This window comes from Lagenorhynchus albirostris, chromosome 20, assembly GCF_949774975.1.
Source record: "Lagenorhynchus albirostris chromosome 20, mLagAlb1.1, whole genome shotgun sequence".
NCBI lineage: Eukaryota > Metazoa > Chordata > Mammalia > Artiodactyla > Delphinidae > Lagenorhynchus > Lagenorhynchus albirostris.
In genome coordinates, this window is record NC_083114.1 from 36,978,104 (window position 1) to 37,002,003 (window position 23,900).

General features: G+C 43.0%; 1 protein-coding gene and 1 non-coding gene across 3 annotated transcripts; both read right to left on the reverse strand.

Annotated features, from left to right (window-relative positions):
* Window positions 1-7,604: 7,604 nt before the first annotated feature.
* On the reverse strand, window positions 7,605-10,449 carry ATP5MC1 (ATP synthase membrane subunit c locus 1). 2 transcript variants are annotated; one of them, XM_060133180.1, is made up of 5 exons: window positions 10,352-10,449; window positions 9,717-9,764; window positions 8,719-8,796; window positions 8,143-8,321; window positions 7,605-7,822 (listed from the first exon to the last, which is right to left on the reverse strand). In XM_060133180.1, the coding sequence occupies exons 2-5, from the start codon at window positions 9,753-9,755 to the stop codon at window positions 7,708-7,710; spliced, it is 411 nt and encodes a 136-aa protein (XP_059989163.1). In that variant the 5' UTR covers window positions 9,756-9,764; window positions 10,352-10,449; the 3' UTR covers window positions 7,605-7,707. The 2 variants fall into 2 exon arrangements, with proteins under 2 accessions (XP_059989163.1, XP_059989162.1); XM_060133179.1 differs by having other exon boundaries at window positions 10,282-10,389.
* A 1,753-nt stretch (window positions 10,450-12,202) lies between these two features.
* Window positions 12,203-12,489, reverse strand: LOC132512464 (small nucleolar RNA U89). The gene has a single exon (XR_009538191.1). It is a non-coding gene; the product is annotated as a small nucleolar RNA U89 (small nucleolar RNA).
* Window positions 12,490-23,900: the final 11,411 nt, after the last annotated feature.

Below are 23,900 nucleotides of genomic sequence, written 5' to 3' on the forward strand. Positions count from 1 at the left end.
TCTAGAGCGCAGGCTCAGTAGGTTGTGGCTCACGGGCTTAGTTGCTCCGCAGCATGTGGGATCTTCCTGGAACAAGGCTCGAACCCGTGTCCCCTGCATTGGCAGGCGGATTCCCAACCACTGCGCCACCAGGGAAGCCCCAGCCTCACTTTAGATTACGTTTTGCCGCCAAATTTGTTTCTTAAAAAAGAAGTGCTGTTTTCACAGCTTTATGAATTTTCCAGCCAGGGACTGTGGAGTTGAGTGATAATAGCCAGCATTTATTGAGAGCTAAAATACTGGATTTTTAGTTAACATTTATTGAGTGCCTAATAGGTGCCAAGCGCTTTTTTTTTTTTTTTAAACACAAATGGATTTTTTTTTTTAATTTTTGGCTCCGTTGGGTCTTCGTTGCTGTGCGTGGGCTTTCTCCAGTTGCGGCGGGCGGGGGCTGCTCTTCGTTACGGTGCGCGGGCTTCTCATTGTGGTGGCTTCTCTTGTTGCGGAGTACGGGCTCTAGCCGCACGGCCTTCAGTAGTTGTGGTACACAGGCTCAGTAGTTGTGGCTCGCAGGCTCTACAGCACAGGCTCAGTAGTTGTGGCACATGGGCTTAGTTGCTCCGTGGCACGTGGATCTTCCCGGACCAGGGCTTGAACCTGTGTCCCCTGCATTGGCAGGCGGATTCTTTTTTTATTATTATTTTTAAAATTTTATCTTATTTTTAAAATTATTTTTGGCTGTGCTGGGTCTTCGTTGCTGTGCACAGGCTTTCTCTAGTTGCGGCCAGCAGGGGCCACTCTTTATTGTGGTACGCGGGCTTCTCATTACAGTGACTTCTCTTGTTGTGGAGCATTGGCTCTAGACGTGCGGGCTTCAGCAGTTGCAGCACACGGGCTCAGGAGTTGCAGCACGCGGGCCCTAGAGCGCGTGGGCTTCAGTAGTTATGGTGCAAGGGCCTAGCTGGTCCGCGGCATGTGGAATCCTCCCGGACCAGGGCTCGAACCCGTGTCCCCTGCACTGGCAGGCAGATTTCCAACCACTGTGCCACCAGGGAAGTCCCTGGCAGGTGGATTCTTAACCACTTAACCACTACACCACCAGGCAAGTCCTGTGCCAAGTGCTTTGTATGTCTTATTTATTCCTTTCAACAAACCTATGAAGTAAGTACTATTATTAGTCCATTCTGATAGATGGAAAAAGAGAGGCTTACAGAGGTTCAGTCATTTACATGGGTCACAGTGAGAGCAAGCCAAATCTGTCTCCAGAAAAAACGTTCTGACCACTATGTGATACTGTCACAGCTTGGAACTCTCTCCCACACTTATCACATTGTACCTTGTACTAATTACAGTCCTTTGGTACCTGTTGCTTCCACCCCCTACTCCCTCCTGCTCCCCGTTCTTCGGACTCTAGATCGTGTATTATCTATGAATCCAGCATGGGGCCTGTCACAGCTTAGGTACTTAACATGAAGCAAAATGAATTGATACAATATTTTATACAGATTTCATGTTTTATTGGTATAGCATTTTACCACTCTATAATAAAGATGCCTAAATATCTCTGAAAGGATATGCAAGAAACTGGTAACAGCGGTTGCCTCTTGACTGCAGACAAGATGGGGCAAAGGGCATATATATATATATATATATATATATATATATATATATACACACATACACACACACAAACACACTTGTACCTTTTAAATGTTGTGCTGTACATCTATTGCCTATTCAAACTATATATTTCATTCATTTTTTAAGGATTCTAGAATTTTTCTTGGGTATTATTTACTTAGTAAGATGGTCAAAAGTCATTGGGTAACCTCACGCAAAGAAAAACACTACTTCATAGCTTCTCCATGGCTACAGACTGCAGAGGCCCATAGGGGGCCCATGGGGTGAGAGGAGTCCTCAATGGGTCCCTTACTTATTATTGGACCATTGTTTTCAGGTACAAGGTCCATTAGAGATGGGACAATGAACAGAAAACCACTTACCTCAGATCCAGAAAAAAGAGGTTCAACCTTTGATATGTACCACTCTGCAAATATCCTCTTTGAGCCTATTTCTGCATCCATAGAATGGTGATAATTACTACCTCTCAGGGTTTTTCTGAGGATTAAGTGTGGCATTTTTAGAAGTGTTTTGCAAAGTGGTAAGCACTGTCCAAATAATTGGCACCTCACTTGCCCATGTGCCTTCTCTCCTCTGGGCCTGTGCTCATATTTTCTCTACCTGGAATACGCTTTCCCTTTATTAGGGAAAATCCTAATTATTTAAAGTCTCTAAGCTTCTATTCTTCATCAGTAATACTGATAAAAAAATAGTAGCTATAAAGAAGAGATAATGTGATGATGAATGTGCACAATACCTGGCCAAAGTAAGTGTTTGATAATAATAATAATTATTATTATCTTAAATTTTACTTATTTATTTTTGGCTGCATTGGGTGGCTTCTCTTGTTGCGGAGCATGGGCTCTGGGTGTGTGGGCTCAGTAGTTGTGGCACATGGGCTTAGTTGCTCCGTGGCATGTGGGATCTTCCCGGACCAGGGCTCGAACCTATGTCCCCTGCACTGGCAGGTGGATTCTTAACCACTGTGCCACCAGGGAAGTCCTGGAAGTCCTGCGTTCAATAATTATTAACTCTTTAAAAAAATTATTTATTTTATTTTTGGTTGCATTGGGTCTTTGTTGCCGTGCACGGTCTTTCTCTAGTTGTGTTGAGTGGGAGCTACTCTTTGTTGCGGTGCTCAGGCTTCTCATTGCGATGGCTCCTCTTGTTGTGGAGCATGGGTTCTAGGCGCACAGGCCTCAGTAGTTGTGGGACACGGGCTCATTAGTTGTGGCGCATGGGCTTAGTTGCTCCGAGGCATGTGGGATCCTCCCGGACCAGGGATCAAATCTGTGTTCCCTGAGTTGGCAGGCGGATTCTTAACCACTGCCCCACCAGGGAAGTCCCAATAATTATTAACTCTTATTATTCTTACCTTCAAGCCTGGCTGTAATATTACTTTCTCTGCCAAGCTTTAACACCCCCAGGCATATTATTAATATTATTAGTCATTTTTAATTACTCCATCCTCTGAAGTAATTCATACCTTTATTATAGCACGTACTGCTTTTTAAAAAAAATAAATTTATTTATTTATCTTTGGCTGCATTGGGTCTTCATTGCTGGTGCGGGCTTTCTCTAGTTGCGGTGAGCGGGGGCTACTCTTCGTTGCAATGCGCGGGCTTCTCATTGCGGAGGCTTCTCTTGTTGCGGTGCACGGGCTCTAGGTGCGCAGGCTTCAGTAGTTGTGGCACGCAGGCTCAGTAGTTGTGGCTCACGGGCTTAGTTCCTCCGCGGCATGTGGGATCTTCCCGGACCAGGGCTCGAACCCGTGTCCTCTGCCTTGGCAGGCGGATTCTTAACCACTGTGCCACCGGGGAAGCCCTGCTTTTTATTTTAGTGGTTTGGTTACTCGTCTAGCTACTACATATGACGTCCTCTAGGGCAGTAAGCATGGAGCACCCATCTTATATCTCCAGGATCTGACATTCAGTGAGTATTGCAGAAATGGTAAACACAATGGAAGTGTTTGGTAGCCAGGTGCCCTTCCCCTGGCCACGGATCTTTAAGATTTCACCTCCTCTTCCTCAGAAATGCCCATTTTCTTTCCAAAGGGCTGGCCAAGCTTGTACAAAGAATCTTCAACTCAAGGTCTAAAGGGCTGCAGCTGCTTGAAGGACCAGCTCACCAACTCCCAAGGGAACTCCAGAAGGCCTCTAAACTGGGAAAGGAAGGACCAGGGAGAGGCTAGCAGAACTTTGTGAATTGGCATTGCTTAGTCCAGTGCTCACTGACTTTTTCAAGGCAACACCTGGCTGCTTTTCCCTGGCAGCTTGGCCACAGCGCAAGAGTGTGCCTTCTGAAGCCACTCCCATGGCCTCTGGGGATGGATGACACAACCAAGCTGTGTTCCGACAGGAAACTGGATCCAAGCCTCTCTCTCCTCCCCAGCACACTGGACTGCATTGAGCCATCTCTCAGTGCAGCAAAGTTTGGTAGCACCTTGCTCATGGCAACCTGGCAAGCACTCTCCCCCAGGACACAGACCAGCAAGTATCCTGATGTTCAGGTCACTGCTGTGCTTCAACCTTCTAAATAGATACATCGTGAAGATCCTTCTCCTCTTCCCCAAGGTCTTGTGTCCCACTGCTCTCTGGGGCAGTCCTTCCCCTCCAGGGCCTAGCCTTTTGTCTTGGGCTCAGTGCCAGGAATAGATGAAGAGTTCCCACCCAGGTCACAAATTGGGGGCTAAAAGGAAAAATCAGAACTTGGACTGGGTGTTGGAGGCTTCTGATTATAAGTAATAGCTATATTAAAATTTTTAATAATACACGTATTATGTGTTATCTCATTACGTACTCAATACATCTTTATATTACATATAATTAATACTGTACATGTATATTAAAAATACTGTACATGTATACATTACATATATTATCATTATTTGCATACATTTACCTGTATTATCTTACTTTGTTGTTGCAATCACTATGAATTGTTCTCATCCCCATTTTACAGATGGGGAAATCAAGGCTCAAGAGAGATAATTAACTTCATAGTTAGGAAATGGCAGGGCTGAGATTTGCACTCCCCTCTAACTCCCAAGTTTATGGTCTTTGCCACCTTGCTGAACTCTTAAGGCAGTGGTTACTCAGTGTTTTTTTGGTCATTACCCCTCTCCCAAGAACAGTGCACCTCTGTATGTACTCACAAATATTTTGCGGTAAGCAAAATGGTCCCATCCATGGGCCATAGAGCTTAGATAAAGAATCTCAATGGTAATGGACTAATTGCCTGCTTGCGGGTGGGAGCACATTCTCTCTTTTTTTTTCCTAGTATTTCTTTATTTGGCTGCTTCTAGTTGCGGCACCTGGGATCTTTTAGTTGCAGCATGCGGGACCTAGTTCCCTGACCAGGGATGGAACCTGGGCCCCCTGCATTGGGAGTGCGGAGTCTTAGCCACTGGACCACCAGGGAAGTCCCGCACATTCTCTCTTGACTCTAGAGTTCCATGGGCCCACCAACCACATTCCCAACCCCGCTGATTTGGATTTGAAAGCCCAGCAATTCCAAAGCTGTTTGGAATGCATGATGAAGGGAAATTCTTACCAGCCCCTTGGGAAAAAAATAAGTTCCTGGAGCTTCACAGGACGGAAAAGGTAACCATCTTCCCTGGGGGCTGCCCCTTGATTACCACCAAAGGGTAGTGACCTGGCAAGGATGCCAGCCTGACATCCCAAAAGGTTACTGCATTCCATTTGCATAACAGCATTACCAGTTAATCCATTGCTCCCTTGGTGATACCTCAGCTGCCACTTCAACCTCAGTCTGATTCCTTCTCTTTGGCCCTAAGATTCCTGGGCTCTGCTTCAGGTTCTATCACTGGGTTGCTGTGGACAATCTTGAGAGTTATTTAAGGTGAACAGACTAAGAGGACAAGTAGCAGGTTACAGTAGACCAACGGTTCTCAACCGGGAGTGATTTTGCCCCAGAACTAGGAGACATTTGTCAATCTTACATTTGGCAATTGGTTGTCACAACTGGGGGAGGGGAGGTTGCCACTGGCATCTAGTGGGTAGAGACTAGGGATGTTGCTAAACATTATCAGACAATGATTTATCTGGCCGGGAATGTGCCAAGGGTGAGCGATCCTGTGGAAGAAGACCATGATTGTTGAATGTTAGGTGGTCTCGGATTGAAATCGTTGCCCTGCTGTACGACCTTGAGCATGTCACTGAATCTTGGATGAGTCAGCAGTGATTAGAACACAGGTTCTGGAGTTTGAATCCCAGCTTTACTAACCAGCCGTATGACCTTCACAGGATTCCTCACCTCTCTGAATCTCCCTCATTTTCCTTACCTACAGAATGACTTATTTCATAGGGAGGTTGAAGTTATTCATTGAAAATGCTTACCACCATGCCTGACATACAAGTGCTCAAATGTTAGCTCATGTTATTACAACCAACACTAGCCTCCTTGCTTTTCCTCTTCTATAGCACATAGCTTCTGTACCCACGTGTTCAATAATTTATGGCATTGTTCAGTATTGTTTCCACTCTTGATTTTTCAGCATTCCCCAAGACTCCTAGGAGGATGCTTAACACCTAAATAACTGCACGATTATCTTTATTTATTTATTTATTTTTGGCTGCATTGGTTCTTCATTGCTGCACACAGGCTTTCTCTAGTTGCGGCAAGTGGGGGTTACTTTGTTGTAGTGCGTAAGCTCCCCATTGTGGTGGCTTCTCTTGTTGCGGAGCACAGGCTCTAGGTGCGCGGGCTTCAGTAGTTGCAGCATGCGGGCTCAGTAGTTGTTGCTTGCGGGCTCCAGAGCGCAGGCTCAGTAGTTGTGGTGCATGGGCTTAGCGGCTCCGTGGCACATGGAATCTTCCCGGACCAGGGCTTGCACCGGTGTCCCTTGCATTGGCAGGCGGATTCTTAACCACTACGCCAACAGGGAAGTCCCATAACTGTCTTTAAATTGCATTAAATTGAATCCATTCTTATTGACTCACATTTTTTGGTGTTTTAACTCTACTAGCTGCCCTTCAGCTGGAAGGTGTTAACAATTATTAGGAATTTTATTTTGGTTTCACTAGTTCAGACTTTTGCAATAAGTTGAAGTATCGGGTTTTCAAAAAATGGGTCCCATATTTGAGATAGACCATGCCTACTAGCACCCCTAAGTTCATTCTGTGGATATATCAGCTTAGCTTTCTCTTACCTGGGTTATCAGTCCCATGTCAGGCCAAGTGGGGGGCACCTGCTGGGCACAGACTGAGAGCATAGGATGATACCGTGAGGAGCTCTCTAAGCTCTCTAAGCAATTCATTTGTTGGTTCACTACCCCGCACCCCCAAACACCCTTTTCATCCCTAGCAAAGCTGAGATTGTAAATTCTCCAAGAACACAGACCATGTCCCTCATCTGCTTTATTCAAGAACATTTAGGCACTCTAAGAAAGGAAATGAAACTTACAGGTGGAGCTAAGTGCAGGCAGATGGAGGCCCACCTCCAACTCTAACTATACAACTTCTTTGGGACGAAGTTTCCCCATCTGTGCCACCTTAATTGTGTGGCCAAAATGAAAATAGATGGCACAGCACAGCAGGTAAAGGTTTAGGCTGGCCCGAGGTGGGGGGGGGGGAGGAAATCTCCAATTCTGCCACTTTCCAGCTCTGTGATGATGGACAAGTTATTTTGCTTCCCTAAGCCTCAGTTCCCTCATTTGCAGAACAGGTATAATAACTGCACTTACAATTCATAGTGTTGCTGAGATAAAAAATGCAAAACACTTGGTAAAGAACTTGGTGCAAATTAAGCCCCTCAAAAATGTTACATATTATTACAGTAAATTTGAAGGGAAAAAAGCACCAATTATCATTAGACAAATCCGTGTTCCCTCCTGTGGGAGATGTTATTACAGCCATGGCAGTGCTACTTCTCAGCCCTGAGAAGTTCCTAATCACCAATGGTTCCTGACCCAATCCCATTTCCTTGTCCCACCTTTCTATGAAGGTCCTCCCCAAGGGCAAAGGACAGAGGCGCAGGCATACGAGTTTAGAGAAACATTGTGTTTAATGGTAAAGCTTAGCACACTCTAGCACCGGGCACGGCCTGGAGTCGAAGCAGCAGGGGTGGATAGGTGACCTTCATGGAGCCTCACATGGCAAAGAGGATGAGGAAGGCGACCATCAAACAGAAGAGCCCCATAGCCTCAGACAGGGCAAAGCCCAGAATGGCATAGGAGAAGAGCTGCTGCTTCAGAGACGGGTTCCTGCCGGGGACAGAGACAGGGAAAGGAAGGGGTGAGGGTATGGGTCATGGGTGGTGGTGGAGGACTCAAGTAGGTTAGGTGAATGGATAGTGCTGAAACTGGGAGAGGGCCTAGCTTGCATATATCCTGGGGATTGGACAGGCAAGCAGAGTACCAACATGGTAAGTTTAAGTGAGCCAGACTGGAAACTTATATTTAAATTCTGAGAAAACAGGAGGTAGATGAAATCAACACAAAGCTAGAAGGATCTCTTGCTGAGGCTTCCTCCAAATAAGATGGAATTTATAGTAGAGGACGCTCTAGGCCACCCCACAACTTACCTGGCATAGCCAATGATCAAACTGCCAAACACTGTTCCAATGCCGGCCCCTGAACCAGCCACACCAACTGTGGCAGCCCCAGCACCAATAAACTTGGCCGCTGTGTCAATGTCCCGGGAGACAACACTGGTCTGGAACTCCCGCCTGGCCACCTGGAGTGGGACACTGCTGTAGGAAGGCTAGAAGGAGGGGGAGAGAGAGGGAAGTAGAGAAGGAAAGAGCGGAAGAAGGGAGATAGTGAGGCTCAAGGACAGGTGGCTGACTCCACCCCTCACCCCACCCACCTGAGCTCGGAAATTGTTGGCAAGCTCTTAGCAAGTACAGAACGCTCAGACTGCAGAGCATGCTTGGAATTAGTCTTAGGGTCCGTTTCCAGACAGGACTAGGGTAATTTCGTGGGGTTCATGATAAACCCAATTTCACTTTTGCAAGTTTCTCACCTACAATGCTCACCTTGAGGTACTTAGAACTATTAAAGCACCACAGACTCTCCTCCCACTTTGGCCTAAAGGCAACTGAACAAACTTAAAGGAACTTAGTCTGGGGAAATTCTTAAGAAGGCCCAATCTCCTTTACCTGTTCAGATGGGATCTCTGGCCTACTCAGGAAGGAGGCAGACACAGGCCTGCTCAGACCCCTGGTACAAGAGCGGATCTATAAAATCAGAAAGACACATTTCTCCAAATCAGGCAAGAAATCAAAACAAAACAAAAAAATCCCCCTAACTGCTGAGCTTCAGTCAAAAATGACTACAAATATTATAAATAAAACAAGTCCAAGGTATTTCAAGGTCAATTAATGTGTTACTGTTGCTACCAGATATGCCCACACCAGAGACAGCTGTCCTGAGACCCTGGTGTAGTCAGCAGTGGCAACCCTTCCATTTAAAACTGGGTAACAAAGTTCACTTCTATGAGCACAGCCCTTAATCAATATCCCAGAATGGAAAAAAAGAAAACCAAATACCCACACTAACATCAAACCAAGTACAGGAAGGGTTTGTACCCAGACCACCAAAGGAATCAGAAGGGGAAAATCTTATTTTGCTAAAACTGTAGTCACTGTTATACACCCTTAATGGAGTGAGCCAGTAAGCCTGGTGAGGCTCCTGAAACAGTCACCTAAGCAGAGACTCCTGTAACAAGGCTTTCTTGAACTATTTCAAGAAATATAACATAGCAGTTGTGAAACTTGGTCGAACATTAGAATCACCTGGGGAGTTATAAAAAAATACAGATGCATGGATTCCACTCCCATAGGGTGCAGCCTGGGCATCAGTTTTAAAAGCTCCCCAGATGATTCCAATGTACAGCCAATGTTGAAAATCACTGTTTCAATGGGCTAACTATGGCCAAGTCAGACTGGGGGTAAAGGTCAGATCCAGACTCTGACCACATTGCAAAGCCAAGATAGCTTGGTTTACAGGCTTAAATAATCAGGGGTTAACTGCATCCATCCTACTGCTTCGCTAAAGGGGCAACATCATCAGAATGCCAAGCTCCTCTCAGTTCATTCATTAAACACTGATGGTTCCCACACCTGGCGCTACAGAGCACCCGGGAGCCGCAGCTTACCAGAGCAGGAGGAATGAGTAGTGCCCTGGTGGTCTGCATTTTTTCGGTCTGGAGAGGAAAAAAAAAAAAAAAAATCCACTGACAGCCTGGTTGTTTGCTTACAGTCGCGACCTTCGGTCGTCCCCTTCACCCCGCCCGTCCTCCCTGGACCACGGTCTTCCTCGAACCATGGCCCAGCTGAGGAGACCATTAGAGGTCAGAGGGACAGCGCAAATTCCCTCTCCACCACTTTCAGCGCGACAGGTCTGCAAAGGAAGGTCACGGAGATCGGAAGTAAAGGAAGGAGGCCCGAGCCCCAGCCGGGAAATGATACCCAAAGAGGATGATCTGCCGGGAAGACTGGGGAGGCAGAAACTAGGTAGGTGCCGTTCAGGGTCCTGCCCATTTCACACAGCAGTCCACGGCCCGCCTCAGCCGGGACAGTAAATTGCTCATTACCGTTGGTAACTAACATTAATTGTTAAGGTTACAGACGGCCATTGCCTTTCCCGGCCCTAGGGGCAAATGCCCCACCACACAACCCAGCCACATCCCTGCCGATAGCTGGCTTTCGGCCCCAGGTCACCTGCACTCCCACTGCCCTGCTGCCCCTGCTCGGTACACAGCGCTCGCCCAGCTCAAGGTGACTGACTCACCTCCGGGCTTTAGCTCTAGGACTCAGCGCTCAGCTCCCCGGCCCACGTGTCCGGGGGTCCCCCCACTCTCATTGGCCGCAATCCCCCCGCGCCCTCATTGGTTAACATCCTCGAGTCCTCCTTTCTTATTCGTCTTCCGCAGCTTCTTCCTCTCTCTCCACAGGAGCTTCGTGGCAGTTCCCGCCTCCGTGCGGGTAAAGGCGGGGTTTTCCTCCGAGATCTGGCTTCCGATTGGCCGATCCCTGAAGGGCTCGATCACAGAGTCGGCTTGACTCAGAGGTTCTATAACCTCCCGCACAAAATGGCGGCCAAGGTGGAAAGCAGGAGAAAAAGGCGTGGGAGAGATGACCGGTCGCCTTACACAGAGAGACACATGACCTTGGACCTTAGCCTTCATTCGAGCGCTCGGGCCCTGAGGCGCGTTGCATGTTGGGATTTGTAGTCGGGTCAGAGGCCCTAAGGGCGGCTGAGATCCCGCGAGACGTTTCTCCCCAGGCTGGGAGAGCCAATGCCTTTGCAGCAACTCCCGCCCTAGTGTTTTGTGGGAGTCTTGCTTCCGCCAAGAGGCGTAAAGGCTACCTGCCTCCATGTAAGTTCTCTAGTGGGTGAGCGCAACTTTGTGGGCCTCTGCCAGTGTTGAGCAGTCATGAGCTAGCAACCAGTAGTTTGTTTGCTTGTTTTTGTAAAGTATTTTTGTATTGTTAAAAACAACGTTCCAAGGACAAAACGCGTAACACCCTGATAAACAAGCAAAGGATGGGAAACAGGCAGAAGAAATATAAATTGAAGGGAAGAATCTTAAACTAAACTATAAAAAGAAATAGAAGTTTAAACGCAACTTTTCTCACTAAATCAAAAAGCAGAGTTCTTTTTACTAATGTGAGCCAGGAACTTCTGTACTGCTGGTGAGAAGTATGAATTAGAACTTTTCTTGAAAGTGATTTGGTAATGTTTGTTGAAAGGTTTTGAATGGTCCACCCTCTTTGACTCAGAAATTCTCGAGGAATTGAGAGCCTTTAAACTCTCTATCCTCTTTGACCCAGGAATATCACTCATAGAAATCGGTCTTGAAGAAAAAAATCAGAAATGCAAAGATTCCCTTCAAAGGATGTACATTGCAGAATTTGTTGAAATTGGAAACAAGTAAATGGTAAACGTTAAATTGTGATATTTTCACTTGATGAAATAAGCAGACACTGTAAATTTCCTTCCTTCGTCCCCTTCTTTTTTTTTTTTCAGCTTAAGTAATAAAAATTTATTAAGAATTCCTGGGATGGTGGTTGTGGCTTCCCAACCTCAAGAGAGGAACAACCAACACTAGGAAATCTTTGAGAAATCACACAGTCCTAACACCCCTGGCCAACATAGGGAGGAAAGTCATTCCCCTGAAAATGGGTCAGTTCTCATTATTCCAAGAAGTGTTGGGAGGACAGATGCTGAGGGGACCATCACATGTTGCTGGGGGCAGGGTGGGCGTGTGCTGGACCCCGAACTGGCTCCTGAAAAACCAGGGGAGAAACAGATCCACTTCTTCTCTGGGGGCCGAGTTCTGGGTCACCAGGCTCATTTCTTACCCTTGATGAGGTTGTCACTTCCCTGGGTGTAGGGAAGTGACCTACACTTCATGTTGTAGGTTCAGCACGAGGCTGTCAGCAGTGAGATAGATACGATTCTGTGATGTGGCGATTGTCTTGGAGATGTTCTCTGCTGCCCAGATCGTGTGCAGTTTTGATGTAGCCTGGGTTCTTGCTCAGTGCTTCTCCGAGGTGAGCACGGTGGGTTCAACAAGACCAAGTCTCAATCCCTGACCCCGCCCTTACTACCCCCCCTCTCCCCAGCCATCCTCTGGGCTCTCAGATCCAAGGTTGCATTAAGGTGGCTCGTGCTTAGCCCTACTTTGGTCCCTACCTGTGAACCCTCCCTGTGGGCAGCTGCCAGGAACAGGAGGCAGCATCAGAAATTGAGGCAAGGCCTGTAAAACCATGTTTCTGGTTTTATGTTTTATACTGAGAAAATTTTCATGATGTAAGACAAATTTTGAAGATTTAAATGCAGAGCTGTATGGCATTGTGAAAAAAATGGAAAAAAGATTAAAAAAAATAAAACAATAGTTAATTCAGTATGGTATAATAAGGTTGATTTATATTTTTATGAGTATGTATTAGTTTTTTTTTTTTTTTTGGTTGTGTTGGGTCTTCGTTGCTGGGCAGGCAGGCTTTCTCTAGTTGCAGTGAGTGGGGGCTACTCTTTGTTGCAGTGCACAGGCTTCTCATTGTGGTGGCTTCTTGTTGCAGAGCACGGGCTCTAGGTGTGTGTCAGTAGTTGCAGCACGTGGGCTCAGTAGTTGTGGCTCGCGGGCTCTAGAGCACAGGCTCAGTAGTTGTGGCACACTGGCTTAGTTGCTCAGTGGCATGTGGGGTCTTCCAAACCAGGAACCAAACCTGTGTCCCCTGCGTTGGCAGGCGGATTCCTTTTTTTTTTTTTAATCTGACTTCAGCCAGATGTACTTTTATTTATTTCAAAATTTTTAAAAAATTAATTACTTTATTTTTGATTGCATTGGGTCTTTATTGCTGCACGCAGGCTTTCTCTAGTTGTGGTGAGCAGGGGCTACTCTTTGTTGTAGTGCACAGGCTTCTCATTGTGGTGGCTTGGCTTGTTGCGGAGCATGGGCCCTAGGCGTGCGTGATTCAGTAGTTGTGGCTCACAGGCTCTAGAGCGCAGGCTCAGTAGTTGTGGTGCATGGGCTTAGTTGCTCTGTGGCATGTAGGATCTTCCCGGACCAGGGCTCGAACCCGTGTTCCCTGCATTGGCAGGCGGTTTCTTAACCACTGCGCCGCCAGGGAAGCCCCTGTATAAGATTTATAATAGCAGTATATTAACAATTATGCTAATCTGGAAAGTCTGAACTTTGGACTCTTAGAAAAAATATTTTAAGATTGAGATTTAAGGTATCCTGCAAGAATGGTACGATGGAAAGAATGTGGAGTTTTGAAATCACACAGACTTGAGTTCCTATCATGGCTCTATCATATAACTAGGTATGTCTGTCTCCGAGCAGATTACCACATCTCTTTTGGCTTTAGTGTAATAAGCTACCACTTACCATACGGCAAGCATTGGATTAGGTGGATTCACCTGTTATATGATTTAAGCTTGACAACAGCCTTTTTTTTTTTTTTTTTTTTTTTTTTTTTTGCGGTACGAGGCCTCTCACTGTTGTGGCTTCTCCCGCTGCGGAGCACGGGCTCCGGACGCGCAGGCTCAGCGGCCATGGCTCACGGAACCAGCCGCTCCGCGGCATGTGGGATTTTCCCGGACAGGGGCACGAACCCGTGTCCCCTGCATCGGCAGGCGGACTCTCAACCACTGCGCCACCAGGGAAGCCCGACAACAGCCTTTTAAGTGGATATTATTATCCCTATTTACAGATTACCCCCATGTTACAGAGCATCTTTTTTCCAGTTTGGAATATTTGGTAAGAGGTAAAGTCAGTATGTGGACCCAGGTCGGTCTGGGTCCAAAGTGCTTAACCATCAGCTCTTGAGTCTCCCTAAAACTGGGGAACCTGTAAAACAGGGTTAATACTACTTACCTTATAGAAATATGAGGTAAAATAAATGCCAGGCCTAGGTTGGTGTTTGGTGAATAGTCCCTGGCTGTTACTACTCTAGGACAAGTTATATTTTCATGTGGAAATCCCTAACTTTGTCTACATGTTTTAATTTTGTTTTCATATCCAGATTTGTCACATAGTTCTACTCATAGCTTAACTTCAACATTGCCAAGTTTATCCTGTGACCTGCTGGAAATCAGGTATTTCAGTGCCATGTTTAGGACATGAATTTTGGAGTTAAATAAGCAGGATTCAAATCCTGGCAATGCCACTTGCTGCTGTGTGATTTGGGGCAAGGCTCTTAACCTCTCTAGTGCTCTGTCATCATCTATAAAAAGGAGATACCCCTTTTTCAACAGAATTGTTATGAGTAAATGAGATAGTACATGTAGAGGTGCTCCTTTAATTATTGAAGTAAAAAGTACTGGTAAACCAGGAGAGGCTGTGGGAAGTGGAAGGAGGTTAGGAAACCTCAAACCCAGACCTGACATCTTGGGGGTTGTACTAGCTGGCTTGGAGGAGGCCCAAAAACTTCTGTGGGAACTCTGAGAGGATTCCTGAGTAGGCAAAAAAGCTTTTTTCTTATGGTTACAAAATGATTTATTAGAGATATATTTTCTTATTGAGGTATAGTTGACTTATAATGTTGTGTTAGTTTCAGGTGTACAGCACAGTGATTTTGTTATATATATATATATTTGTTCTTTTTCAATTTGTTCTTTTTTTTTTCTTTCTCCTATAGATTATTACAAAATATTGGGTATAGTTCCCTGTGCTATACAGTAGGTCCTTGTTGGTTATCTATTTTGGTGTGTATATGTTAATCCCAAACTCCTAGTTTATCCCTCCTCCCTACTTTACCCTTTGGTAACCATAAGTTTGTTTTCTATCTGTGGGTCTCTTTATGCTTTGTAAATAAGTTCATTTGTATGGCAAAAAAGCTTTTGATGAGGCGGCAAAGGGCAAACTTGTGGATAATAATACCAGCAGGTCCCTCTTTCCAAAGGCATTTCTGACTCCTCAAATCTACCTCTTCCACCCAGAGTCTTATCTCAGATCGTCTCGCTTTTCCTCTTCCTTTTCACTCTTCCTTTAGGAATTCAGTTTCACTCTTCCTTTAGGAATTCAGTTCAACAAACATTTTTGATCACTTGACAGCTCCAAGCAGTGCACTTGGTTCTGGGGGAACACAGATGAATAGAACCAGTTTCCACACTAAGGAAACTCAGTTAACAAGAAAATAAATAGGCAAATAAATACTAAGAACTAGTATCTTAAGGAGCACTACAAGAAAACTTCCTGCAAAGTACAGAGAAGGGAGGTGGAGAGAACCAAGGAAGAACTTTTTGGAAAAAAAAATTCTGGGCTGAGATTTGAGGATAAACATATGTTAGCTAGATATATCAAGGGAGAGAGTGAGAATGGATGAAGATATTCCAGGCAGAGTGAATGAGATGTAGAAACCCAGGAGAGTTGGTGTGGCCAATTTTAGACCAATCAGTCATGGCCATGGGACAGCAGAAATATGACTGCTATACTCCATTTCTGGCAATATGGCCAGACTAAGTATTCTGAAAATCCTCCTGCCACAACACCTAAAAATGCTACATAAATATAGCACACATATTTTAAAACGCATAGCCTTGTTTTTGACAGCTAAAATAAAATATATTCTATATTATATCCAAATTACCAATTTCCCACAGTCTGAAAATAATATCTCCTCTGCCAAATGACCCAGGTGGTGATGATATATTCTGTAACAACAATAGTAACAAATATAAAGGGAGGTTTTTTTTGGGGTGGGGGGAGCTTTCGGCATAGATGATTCATGGTGATAAATCCTAGCTTTTAAATGCATAGCTGAGCTCACAAGAAAGTAACGAGAGTCCCTAAGGACCCAAAAGAAAGCGAGAACATAAAATTAGAGCAGTAAACATGTAATATTAAACTGAAGCTGCCATGACTGGGAATATAGTGGGATAGGGAAAGGGGTATCAGTCGCAGCAATTAAGTGGCTTGGCTTTTAATCGCCCATGGGGACAGAAGGATTTGGGGTCTGTATAAAATAAGGAGTTAAAATTGAAATTTGCAGGTAAACCTAAGATCCTCAAAAGGCTACACCCTTTGAAGGGTGGACTTCAAATGTGGACTACCATCCACAGGGAGGTAACAATGTAGCTTGTGTGCCTATTCCTGGCTCTCAGTGGGAAAAGAAAAACAAACAAACAAACAAAAACTTTCCTGAGAATTTATAGTGACAGGACTATATGTTGGGTTTTGGATTCAAATCTATACCCTGGGTCCAGGAATGTCCAGGCTAAGGAACTGATATTGAAAGCTGTTCTAGACAGGGGATGTCCCTGGGATGAAACAATGTCAAACTCCTCTGGACCCATGCAGGATTCTCACAGTAACTGAAACATAATCTCCATAAAGAAACAGTCCACAATGAGCGAGGATCAGCAAACATAACAAACAGCAAGAATTTCAGATAACACAATATTCAGATTGCAACTCAACTATAAAAGAGGCAGTAAAGTATAGTGATTAAGAATGTGGACTTTAAACCCAGACTGCCAGGCATTCTAGTCAAGGCATTCTACTTACTATCTAGGTGATCTTGGGCAAGTTGACTAAGTTCTTTGTGCCTCCACTTCCTTATACAGGGTTGTTATGAGGATTAAATGAATTAATATTTATAAAGTACCTAGAACAGTGCTTGGCACATAGTGTCACAGATGCATTTGTTATTATTTAAAACTAAGTATGCTTACAATGATTAGGGACATAAGAAAACATCAAGATGGTATAAAAAAGAACTTGCAGATTTGAAAAAGAAATAAATGGGGGGCGAGAGGGATAAATTAGGAGTTTGGGATTAACATATACACACTACAATATATATAAAATAGGTAACCAACAAAGACCTACTACTGTATAGCATAGGGAACTATACTCAATATTTTATAATAACCTATAAGGGAAAAGAATATATATATATACATATATATATATGTATATATATATGACTGAATCACTGTGCTGTACACCCGAAACTAACACAACACTGTAAATCAACTATACTTCAGTAAAAAGCAAAAATAAGTAAATAAATAAATGAATAAATCAATAATAAAAAAGAAATGAACAAAGAAAAAGAAATGAATGAAACAAAAAATGAAAAATATAGTACTTGAAGTTAAGAAAAAACTTAATGGATAGGTTAAACAAAAGATTAATGAGAGCTGAAGGAAAAGTCAGCAAACTGGAAACAGGTCTGAGAAAATTATTCCTATTGAAGCACAAAGAAATAAAAGATCAAAAATATGAAAAGGAGGTTAAAGGCCATGGAGGGCAAAATGAGAGCTAACATCCACCTAATTAGAATATTAGAAGGAGAGAACAGAGAGAATGGGAAATAATAAATATTGAAATATAATGGTTGAGACGTTTACAGACTGATAAAAAACATGAATCCTATAGTTTAGAAATCTCAACAAATCCCAAGTAGGACAGCTATAAAAAAAGAAAAATCCCATTTCCCATTTTAGTCAAACTACAGACCACTGTACAAAGAGAAGATATTAAAAGTTACCACAAAGAAAAACAATTTGTCTACAATAGAAAGTTTCACTGAGAAGGTAATATTTGAAAAAGTCTTGAAAGAGGGGCAATAAAGTATGAGGATATCTGGGGGACACATATTCCAGGCAGAAAGAACAGCAAGTGCTGTGGCAGAAGAATGATTAACACATTCTAGGAATAGGAATAGACCAGTTTGAATAGAGAGGAGGGAGCAAGGAGTATCACTGGAAATGTAATCAGAGAGATACTGTTGGTGGGAGAGGAGGGCTTGTAAAGTTAGCTTTATAAGAATTTTGACTTTTACTCTGAATGAAATGGTGACTCATTAGAGGGTTTTGAGTAGAGGAGTGACATAGTCTGACTTCCGTTTTAAAAGGGTAATTCTGAGAAAATAGTACTGACCAGGATAGGCAGGGACCCCAGTTGGAGGTTATTGTAATAATCTAGATGAGAGATGATGTGGCTTGGACCAGTGGAAGTGGTAAGAAATGATAGGATTCTGGTTTTATTTTAAAAGTAGAGACGACAATTGCTATTAATGGATGATGAGAATGAGAGAATGAGAGCAATTAAGAATGACTCCAAGGTTTCTACCTTGAAGAGCTGGAATAATGGAGTTGGCATTAACTGAGATAAGGTTTGACTATGTTTAGAGCAGGATATTTTTGGGAAAGTGGGATTAGGATTTCAATTTTACCATATTAAGTTTGAGGTGACTGTTACACATTCAAGTGAGGACAAAAAGTAGGCATTTGAATATATGAGTCTGGGGTCCAGGAGAAGTCTGGGCTTGAAATATGTATTTGGAAGTCATCAGTAAGTAGTTAGCATTTATCACACCTAGACACGTCAGAGCCAAACTGTCAAAAGACAAAGGCAAAGAGAGAAACTTCAAAGCAGCAAGAGAAAAATGACTGATCATGGACAGAGGAATCCTCAATAAGATTAACAGCTGATTTCTTACCATAAAGTATGGAGGCCAGAAGGTAGTGGGATGACATATTCAAAGTGCTGAAAGATCCAGTGGTTAGGATTCTGTGCTTTCACTGCCAAGGTGTAGATTCAGTCCCTGGTCTGGTAACTAAGACCTCACAAGCTGTGTGGCATAGCCAAAACAAACAAACAAACAAACCTGTTAGCCAGGAATTCTATATATAGCAAAAATATCCTTCAAAAACCATAGAAGGGGGGCTTCCTTGGTGATGCAGTCGTTGAGAGTCTGCCTGCCGATGCAGGGGACACAGGTTCGTGCCCCGGTCTGGGAGGATCCCACGTGCTGCAGAACGGCTGGGCCCGTGAGCCATGGCTGCTGAGCCTGCATGTTCGGAGCCTGTGCTCCACAACGGGAGAGGCCACAACAGTGAGAGGCCCGTGTACCACACACACACACACACAAAACATAGAAAAAATTAAGACATTCCTAGATAAACAAAGACTGAGAAAATTCACTACTAGCAGAATTGCCTACAAGAAATACTAAAGGGAGTCCTTCAGGTTGAAATGATAGGAAACTAGACAGTAATTCAAATCCACATGAAGAAATAAAGAGCATTAGCAAAAGTAAATACACAAGTAAATGTAAAAGTATTTTTAAAATTAATTAATTAATTATATTTATTTATTTATGGCTGCGTTGGATCTTTGTTGCTGCACGTGGGCTTTCTCTAGGTGCGGCGAGCGGGGGCTACTCTTTGTTGTGGTGTGCGGGCTTCTCATTGGGGTCGCTTCTCTTGTTGCAGAGCACGGGCTCTAGGCGCGTGGGTTTCAGTGTTGTGGCACGTGGGCTCAGTAGTTGTGGCTTTCAGGCTCAGTAGTTGTGGCACACAGGCTCAGTAATTGTGGCTTGTGGGCTCTAGAGCGCAGGCTCAGTAGTTGTGGCGCATGGGCTTAGTTGCTCCATGGCATGTGGGATCTTCCCGGACCAGGGCTCCATCCCATGTCCCCTGCATTAGCAGGCAGATTCTTAACTACTGCACCACCAGGGAACTCCCATAAATGTATTTTTGTTTGTAACTCTTTTCCTCTTTTACCTGATTTAAAAGACAATTACAGAAAGCAGTAATTATAAAGTTGTGTTAATGGGATTTATAATATCTAAAGAGGAAATTTGTATGATAATAATAGTACAAAGGAGGGGGGAGGGAATTAGGCTATACTGGAGTAAAGTTTTTTTATGTTATTGAAATTATGTCAGTATTAATCTGAACTACATTATTTTAAGCTAAGATGTTAATTGTAATCTCCAGGACAACCATTAAGAAAATAATCTTAAAAAATACTGTAAAAGAGACAACAAGAGAATTCAGATGACATACTAGAAATATCTATATGATGCAAAAGAAGAAATTCACAAATATGTGGAAATTAGAAAATAAACTCCTAAAAAACCAGTGGGTCAAAGAAGAAACCACAATGGAAATTAGAAACTGCTTTGAGAGGAATGAAAATGAAAACACAATGTACCAAACTTTATAGGATGAAGCTAAAGCTGTGCTTAGAGGTAAATTTATAGCTGTAAACACCTATATTAAAAAATAAGGAAGGTCTCAAATCAATAACCCAATCTTCCACCTTAAGAAACTAGAAAAAGAAGGGAAAACTAAATCCAGAGCAAGCAGAAGAAAGGAAATAATAAAGATAGTATGGAAATAAAGGAAATAGAGAATAGATAAAAATATCAACAAAACTAAAGATTGATTCTTTGGAAAGATTAACAAACCTTCAGGTAGGCTAACCAAGAAAAACAGAAGATAAATTGCTAAAATCAGGGATGAAAAAGGAAATGTCAGTACTGACCTTACAGAAATAAAATGGATTATAAGGGAATACTGTGAACAATTATATGCCAACACATTAGATAACTTAGATGACATGGACAAATTCTTAGACACAAACTATTATAACTGACTCAAGAAGAAACAGAAAATCTGAACAGACTTATAACAAGTAAAGGGACTGAATTAGTAATAGAAAAAAAATTCCCAAAAGGAAAGCTGAGGCCCAGATGGCTTCACTAGTGAATTCTACCAAACATTTAAAAAATTTTTTATTTATTTGTTTGTTTGTTTGTTTATTTATTTAGGCTGCATTGGGTCTTCGTTGCTGCCCGCAGGCTTTCTCTAGTTGCGGTGAGTGGGGACTACTCTTCACCGTGCTTGCAGGCTTCTCATTGTGGTGCCTTCTCTTGTTGCGGAGCATGGGATCTAGGCACGTGGGCTTCAGTAGTTGTGGCACACAGGCTCAGTAGTTGTGACTCACGGGCTCTAGAGTTCAGGCTCAGTAGTTGTGGCACATGGGCTTTGTTGCTCTGCGGCATGTGGGATCTTCCTGGAGCAGGGATTGAACCTGTGTCCCCTGCATTGGCAGGCGGATTCTTAACCATTGCACCACCAGGGAAGTCCCTCTACCAAACATTTAATGAAAAACTAACATCAGTCCTTAACAAACTCTTACAAAAGATAGAAGAGAAGGGAACACTTCTCAACTCACTCTATGAGACCTATATTATCCTGATACCAAAACCAGATATTAACATCACAAGAAAAGAAAACTACAGACCAATATCTTTTATGAACATGATTCAAGGGCCCTCAGCAAAATACTATCAAACCAAATGCAGCAACATATAAAAAGGATTATATGTCATGACTGAATGGGAATGTAAGGTTGGTTTAACATACAAAACCATTTAATGCAACACAGCATATTAATAGAATAAAGAACTACATGACCATCTCAATAGATGCAGAAAAAGCATTTGACAAAATCCAACATCCTTTCATGATGAAAATATTTAGTAATCTAGGAATAGAAGGGAACATCCTCAACTTGACAAAGGTTATCTATTAAAAACCCACAACTAGGACATCCCTGGTGGTGCAGTGGTTAAGAATCTGCCTGCTAATGCAGGGGACACGGGTTTGATCCCTGGTCTGGAAAGATCCCACATGTCATGGAGCAACTAAGCCTGTGCACCACAACTACTGAGCCTGCACTCTAGAGCCTGCAAGCCACAACTACTGAGCCTGCGCACCTAGAGCCCATGCTCCGTGACAAGAGAAGCCACTGCAGTGAGAAGCCTGCGCACCGTAACGAAGAGTAGCCCCCACTTGCCGCAACTAGAGAAAGCCTGTGCACAGCAATGAAGACCCAATGCAGCCAAATAAATAAATAAAATTTAATAAAAATTTTTTTAAAAAGGAAAGATCTTGGCCTATTTATTAAAAAAAAAAAACAAAAAAACCCCCCCACAGCTAACATCATACTTAATAGTGAAAGACTGGAAGCTTTCCCCTAAGATCAGGAACAAGACAAAGATTTCTGCTTTACTGCTTCTATTCAACATTCTATTGGAAGGTCTAGCCAATGTACAGAAATTAGAAATGAAAAAGAAAGAAAAGATATCCATATTAGAAAAGTAAAACTATATTTGCAGATGACATAATCTTGTATATAGAAATTCCTAAGAAATTCCCCCAAATCTATTAGAACTAATAAGTTCAACAGTGTGGCAGAGCCCAAGATCAATACATGAAAATCAATTGTATTTCCATACACTAGCAGTGAACAACCAGAAATTAAATTAAGAAAACAATTTTAATCACCTGAAACTAACACACATTGTAAATCAACTATATTCTAATAAAAATTTTTAAAAGGAAAAGAAAACAATTTTATTTACAATAGCACCAAAAAGAATAAAATGATCAGGAATAAATTTAGCAAAATAAGTATAAGGCTTGTACACTAAAAAGTACAAATATTATTGAAAGACATTAAAGAAGACATCCCAGGTTCCTGGGCTGGAAGACTTACATTTTTAAAATGACAATACTCCTCAAGTTGATCTACAGATTCAATGCAATCTCTATCAAAATCTCAGCTGACTTTTTTTTTTTGCAGAAATTGAAGAGCTGATGCTAAAATTTATGTGAAAATTCAAGGTTCCCAGAACAGCATAAACAATCTTGAAAAAGAAGAACAAAATTTGAGGACTCATATCTCCCAATTTCAAAACTTTTACAGTAAAAAAAAAAGAGAAAAGCCCAACCACAGCAACTCAGCCAAAAAACAAAAAACAAAACTGCAATGAACTACAACTTCACACTCACTATGATGGCTATACTCAAGAAGACAAATAATAAGGAGTGTTGGTGAAGATGTGGAGAAAACAGAGCCCTCGTGCACTGCCGGTAGAAATATAAAATGGTGCAGCCACTTTGGAAAATAGTTTGGCAATTTCTGAAAACACAGAATTGTCATATGACCTAGCAATTCCAGTTTAGGTATACACCCAGAAATGAAAGAGAAATCAAAATGTATGTCCATAGAAAAACTTGTACACAAATGTTCATAGCAACTTTATAGTCCCAAACTGGAAACAACCCACATTTCCATCAACTGACGAATGGATAAATGAAATGTGGCATATCCATACAATGGACTATTATTTGGTCATAAAAAGGAATGAAATACTGATAAATTTTACAACATGGATGAACCTTAAAAACATTGTTCTGGGACTTCCCTGTTGGAGTAGTTAAGAATCTGCCTTCCAATGCAGAGGACATAGGTTCGATCCCTGGTTGGGGAACTAGGATCCCACATGCCATGGGGCAGCTGAGCCCACGCACCACAACTAGAGAGAACCCCACGCACCGCAGCTAGAGAAGACTGTGCGCTGCAATGAGGAGCCCGCATGCCTCAGCAAAGATCCCACATGCTGCAACTAAGACCCAACCAACAGCCAAATAAATAAAGATTAAAAAACAAAACAAAACAAAACGTTATGCTTAGTGGCAGAAGCCAGGCACAAAAAGCCACATATTATGTGACTCTGTTTGTATGGAATTTGTCCAGAGACAGAATCTGTAGTGGTTCCCAGGTGCTGGAGGGAAGAAGATGTGACTGCTAAAGGGTATGAGGTTTCTTTCAGAGTAATGAAAATGTTCTAAACTTTTTGTGGTGCTGATTGCACAATTCCGTGAATAAACTAAAACCTTTGAACTGTACACTTCAAATGGGTGAATTGCATAGTAATTGAATTATGAAAAATTTAAAAATATATATTTTAGGTTGCACAACAATGTGAATGTACTTAATGTTACTGATTTGTACATTTTAAAATGATTAAAATGGTAAACTTTGTTATGTACATTTTATTTATTTCTTTTTTTTGCGGTACGCGGGCCTCTCACTGTTGTGGCCTCTCCCGTTGCGGAGCACAGGCTCCGGAAGTGCAGACTCAGCAGCCATGGCTCACGGGCCCAGCTGCTCCGCGGCATGTGGGATCTTCCCTGACCGGGGCACGAACCCACGTCCCCTGCATCGGCAGGTGGACTCTCA

Coding starts and splice junctions, on each gene's coding strand:
- ATP5MC1 (XM_060133180.1), bottom strand. CDS start 9,755: ATGCAGACCACCAGGGCACTACTCATTCCTCCTGCTCTG. Junction 8,797..9,716: donor TACTCATTCCTCCTGCTCTG/GTAAGCTGCGGC, acceptor CTGATTTTATAG/ATCCGCTCTTGTACCAGGGG. Junction 7,823..8,142: donor TTGATCATTGGCTATGCCAG/GTAAGTTGTGGG, acceptor TGTCCCCGGCAG/GAACCCGTCTCTGAAGCAGC.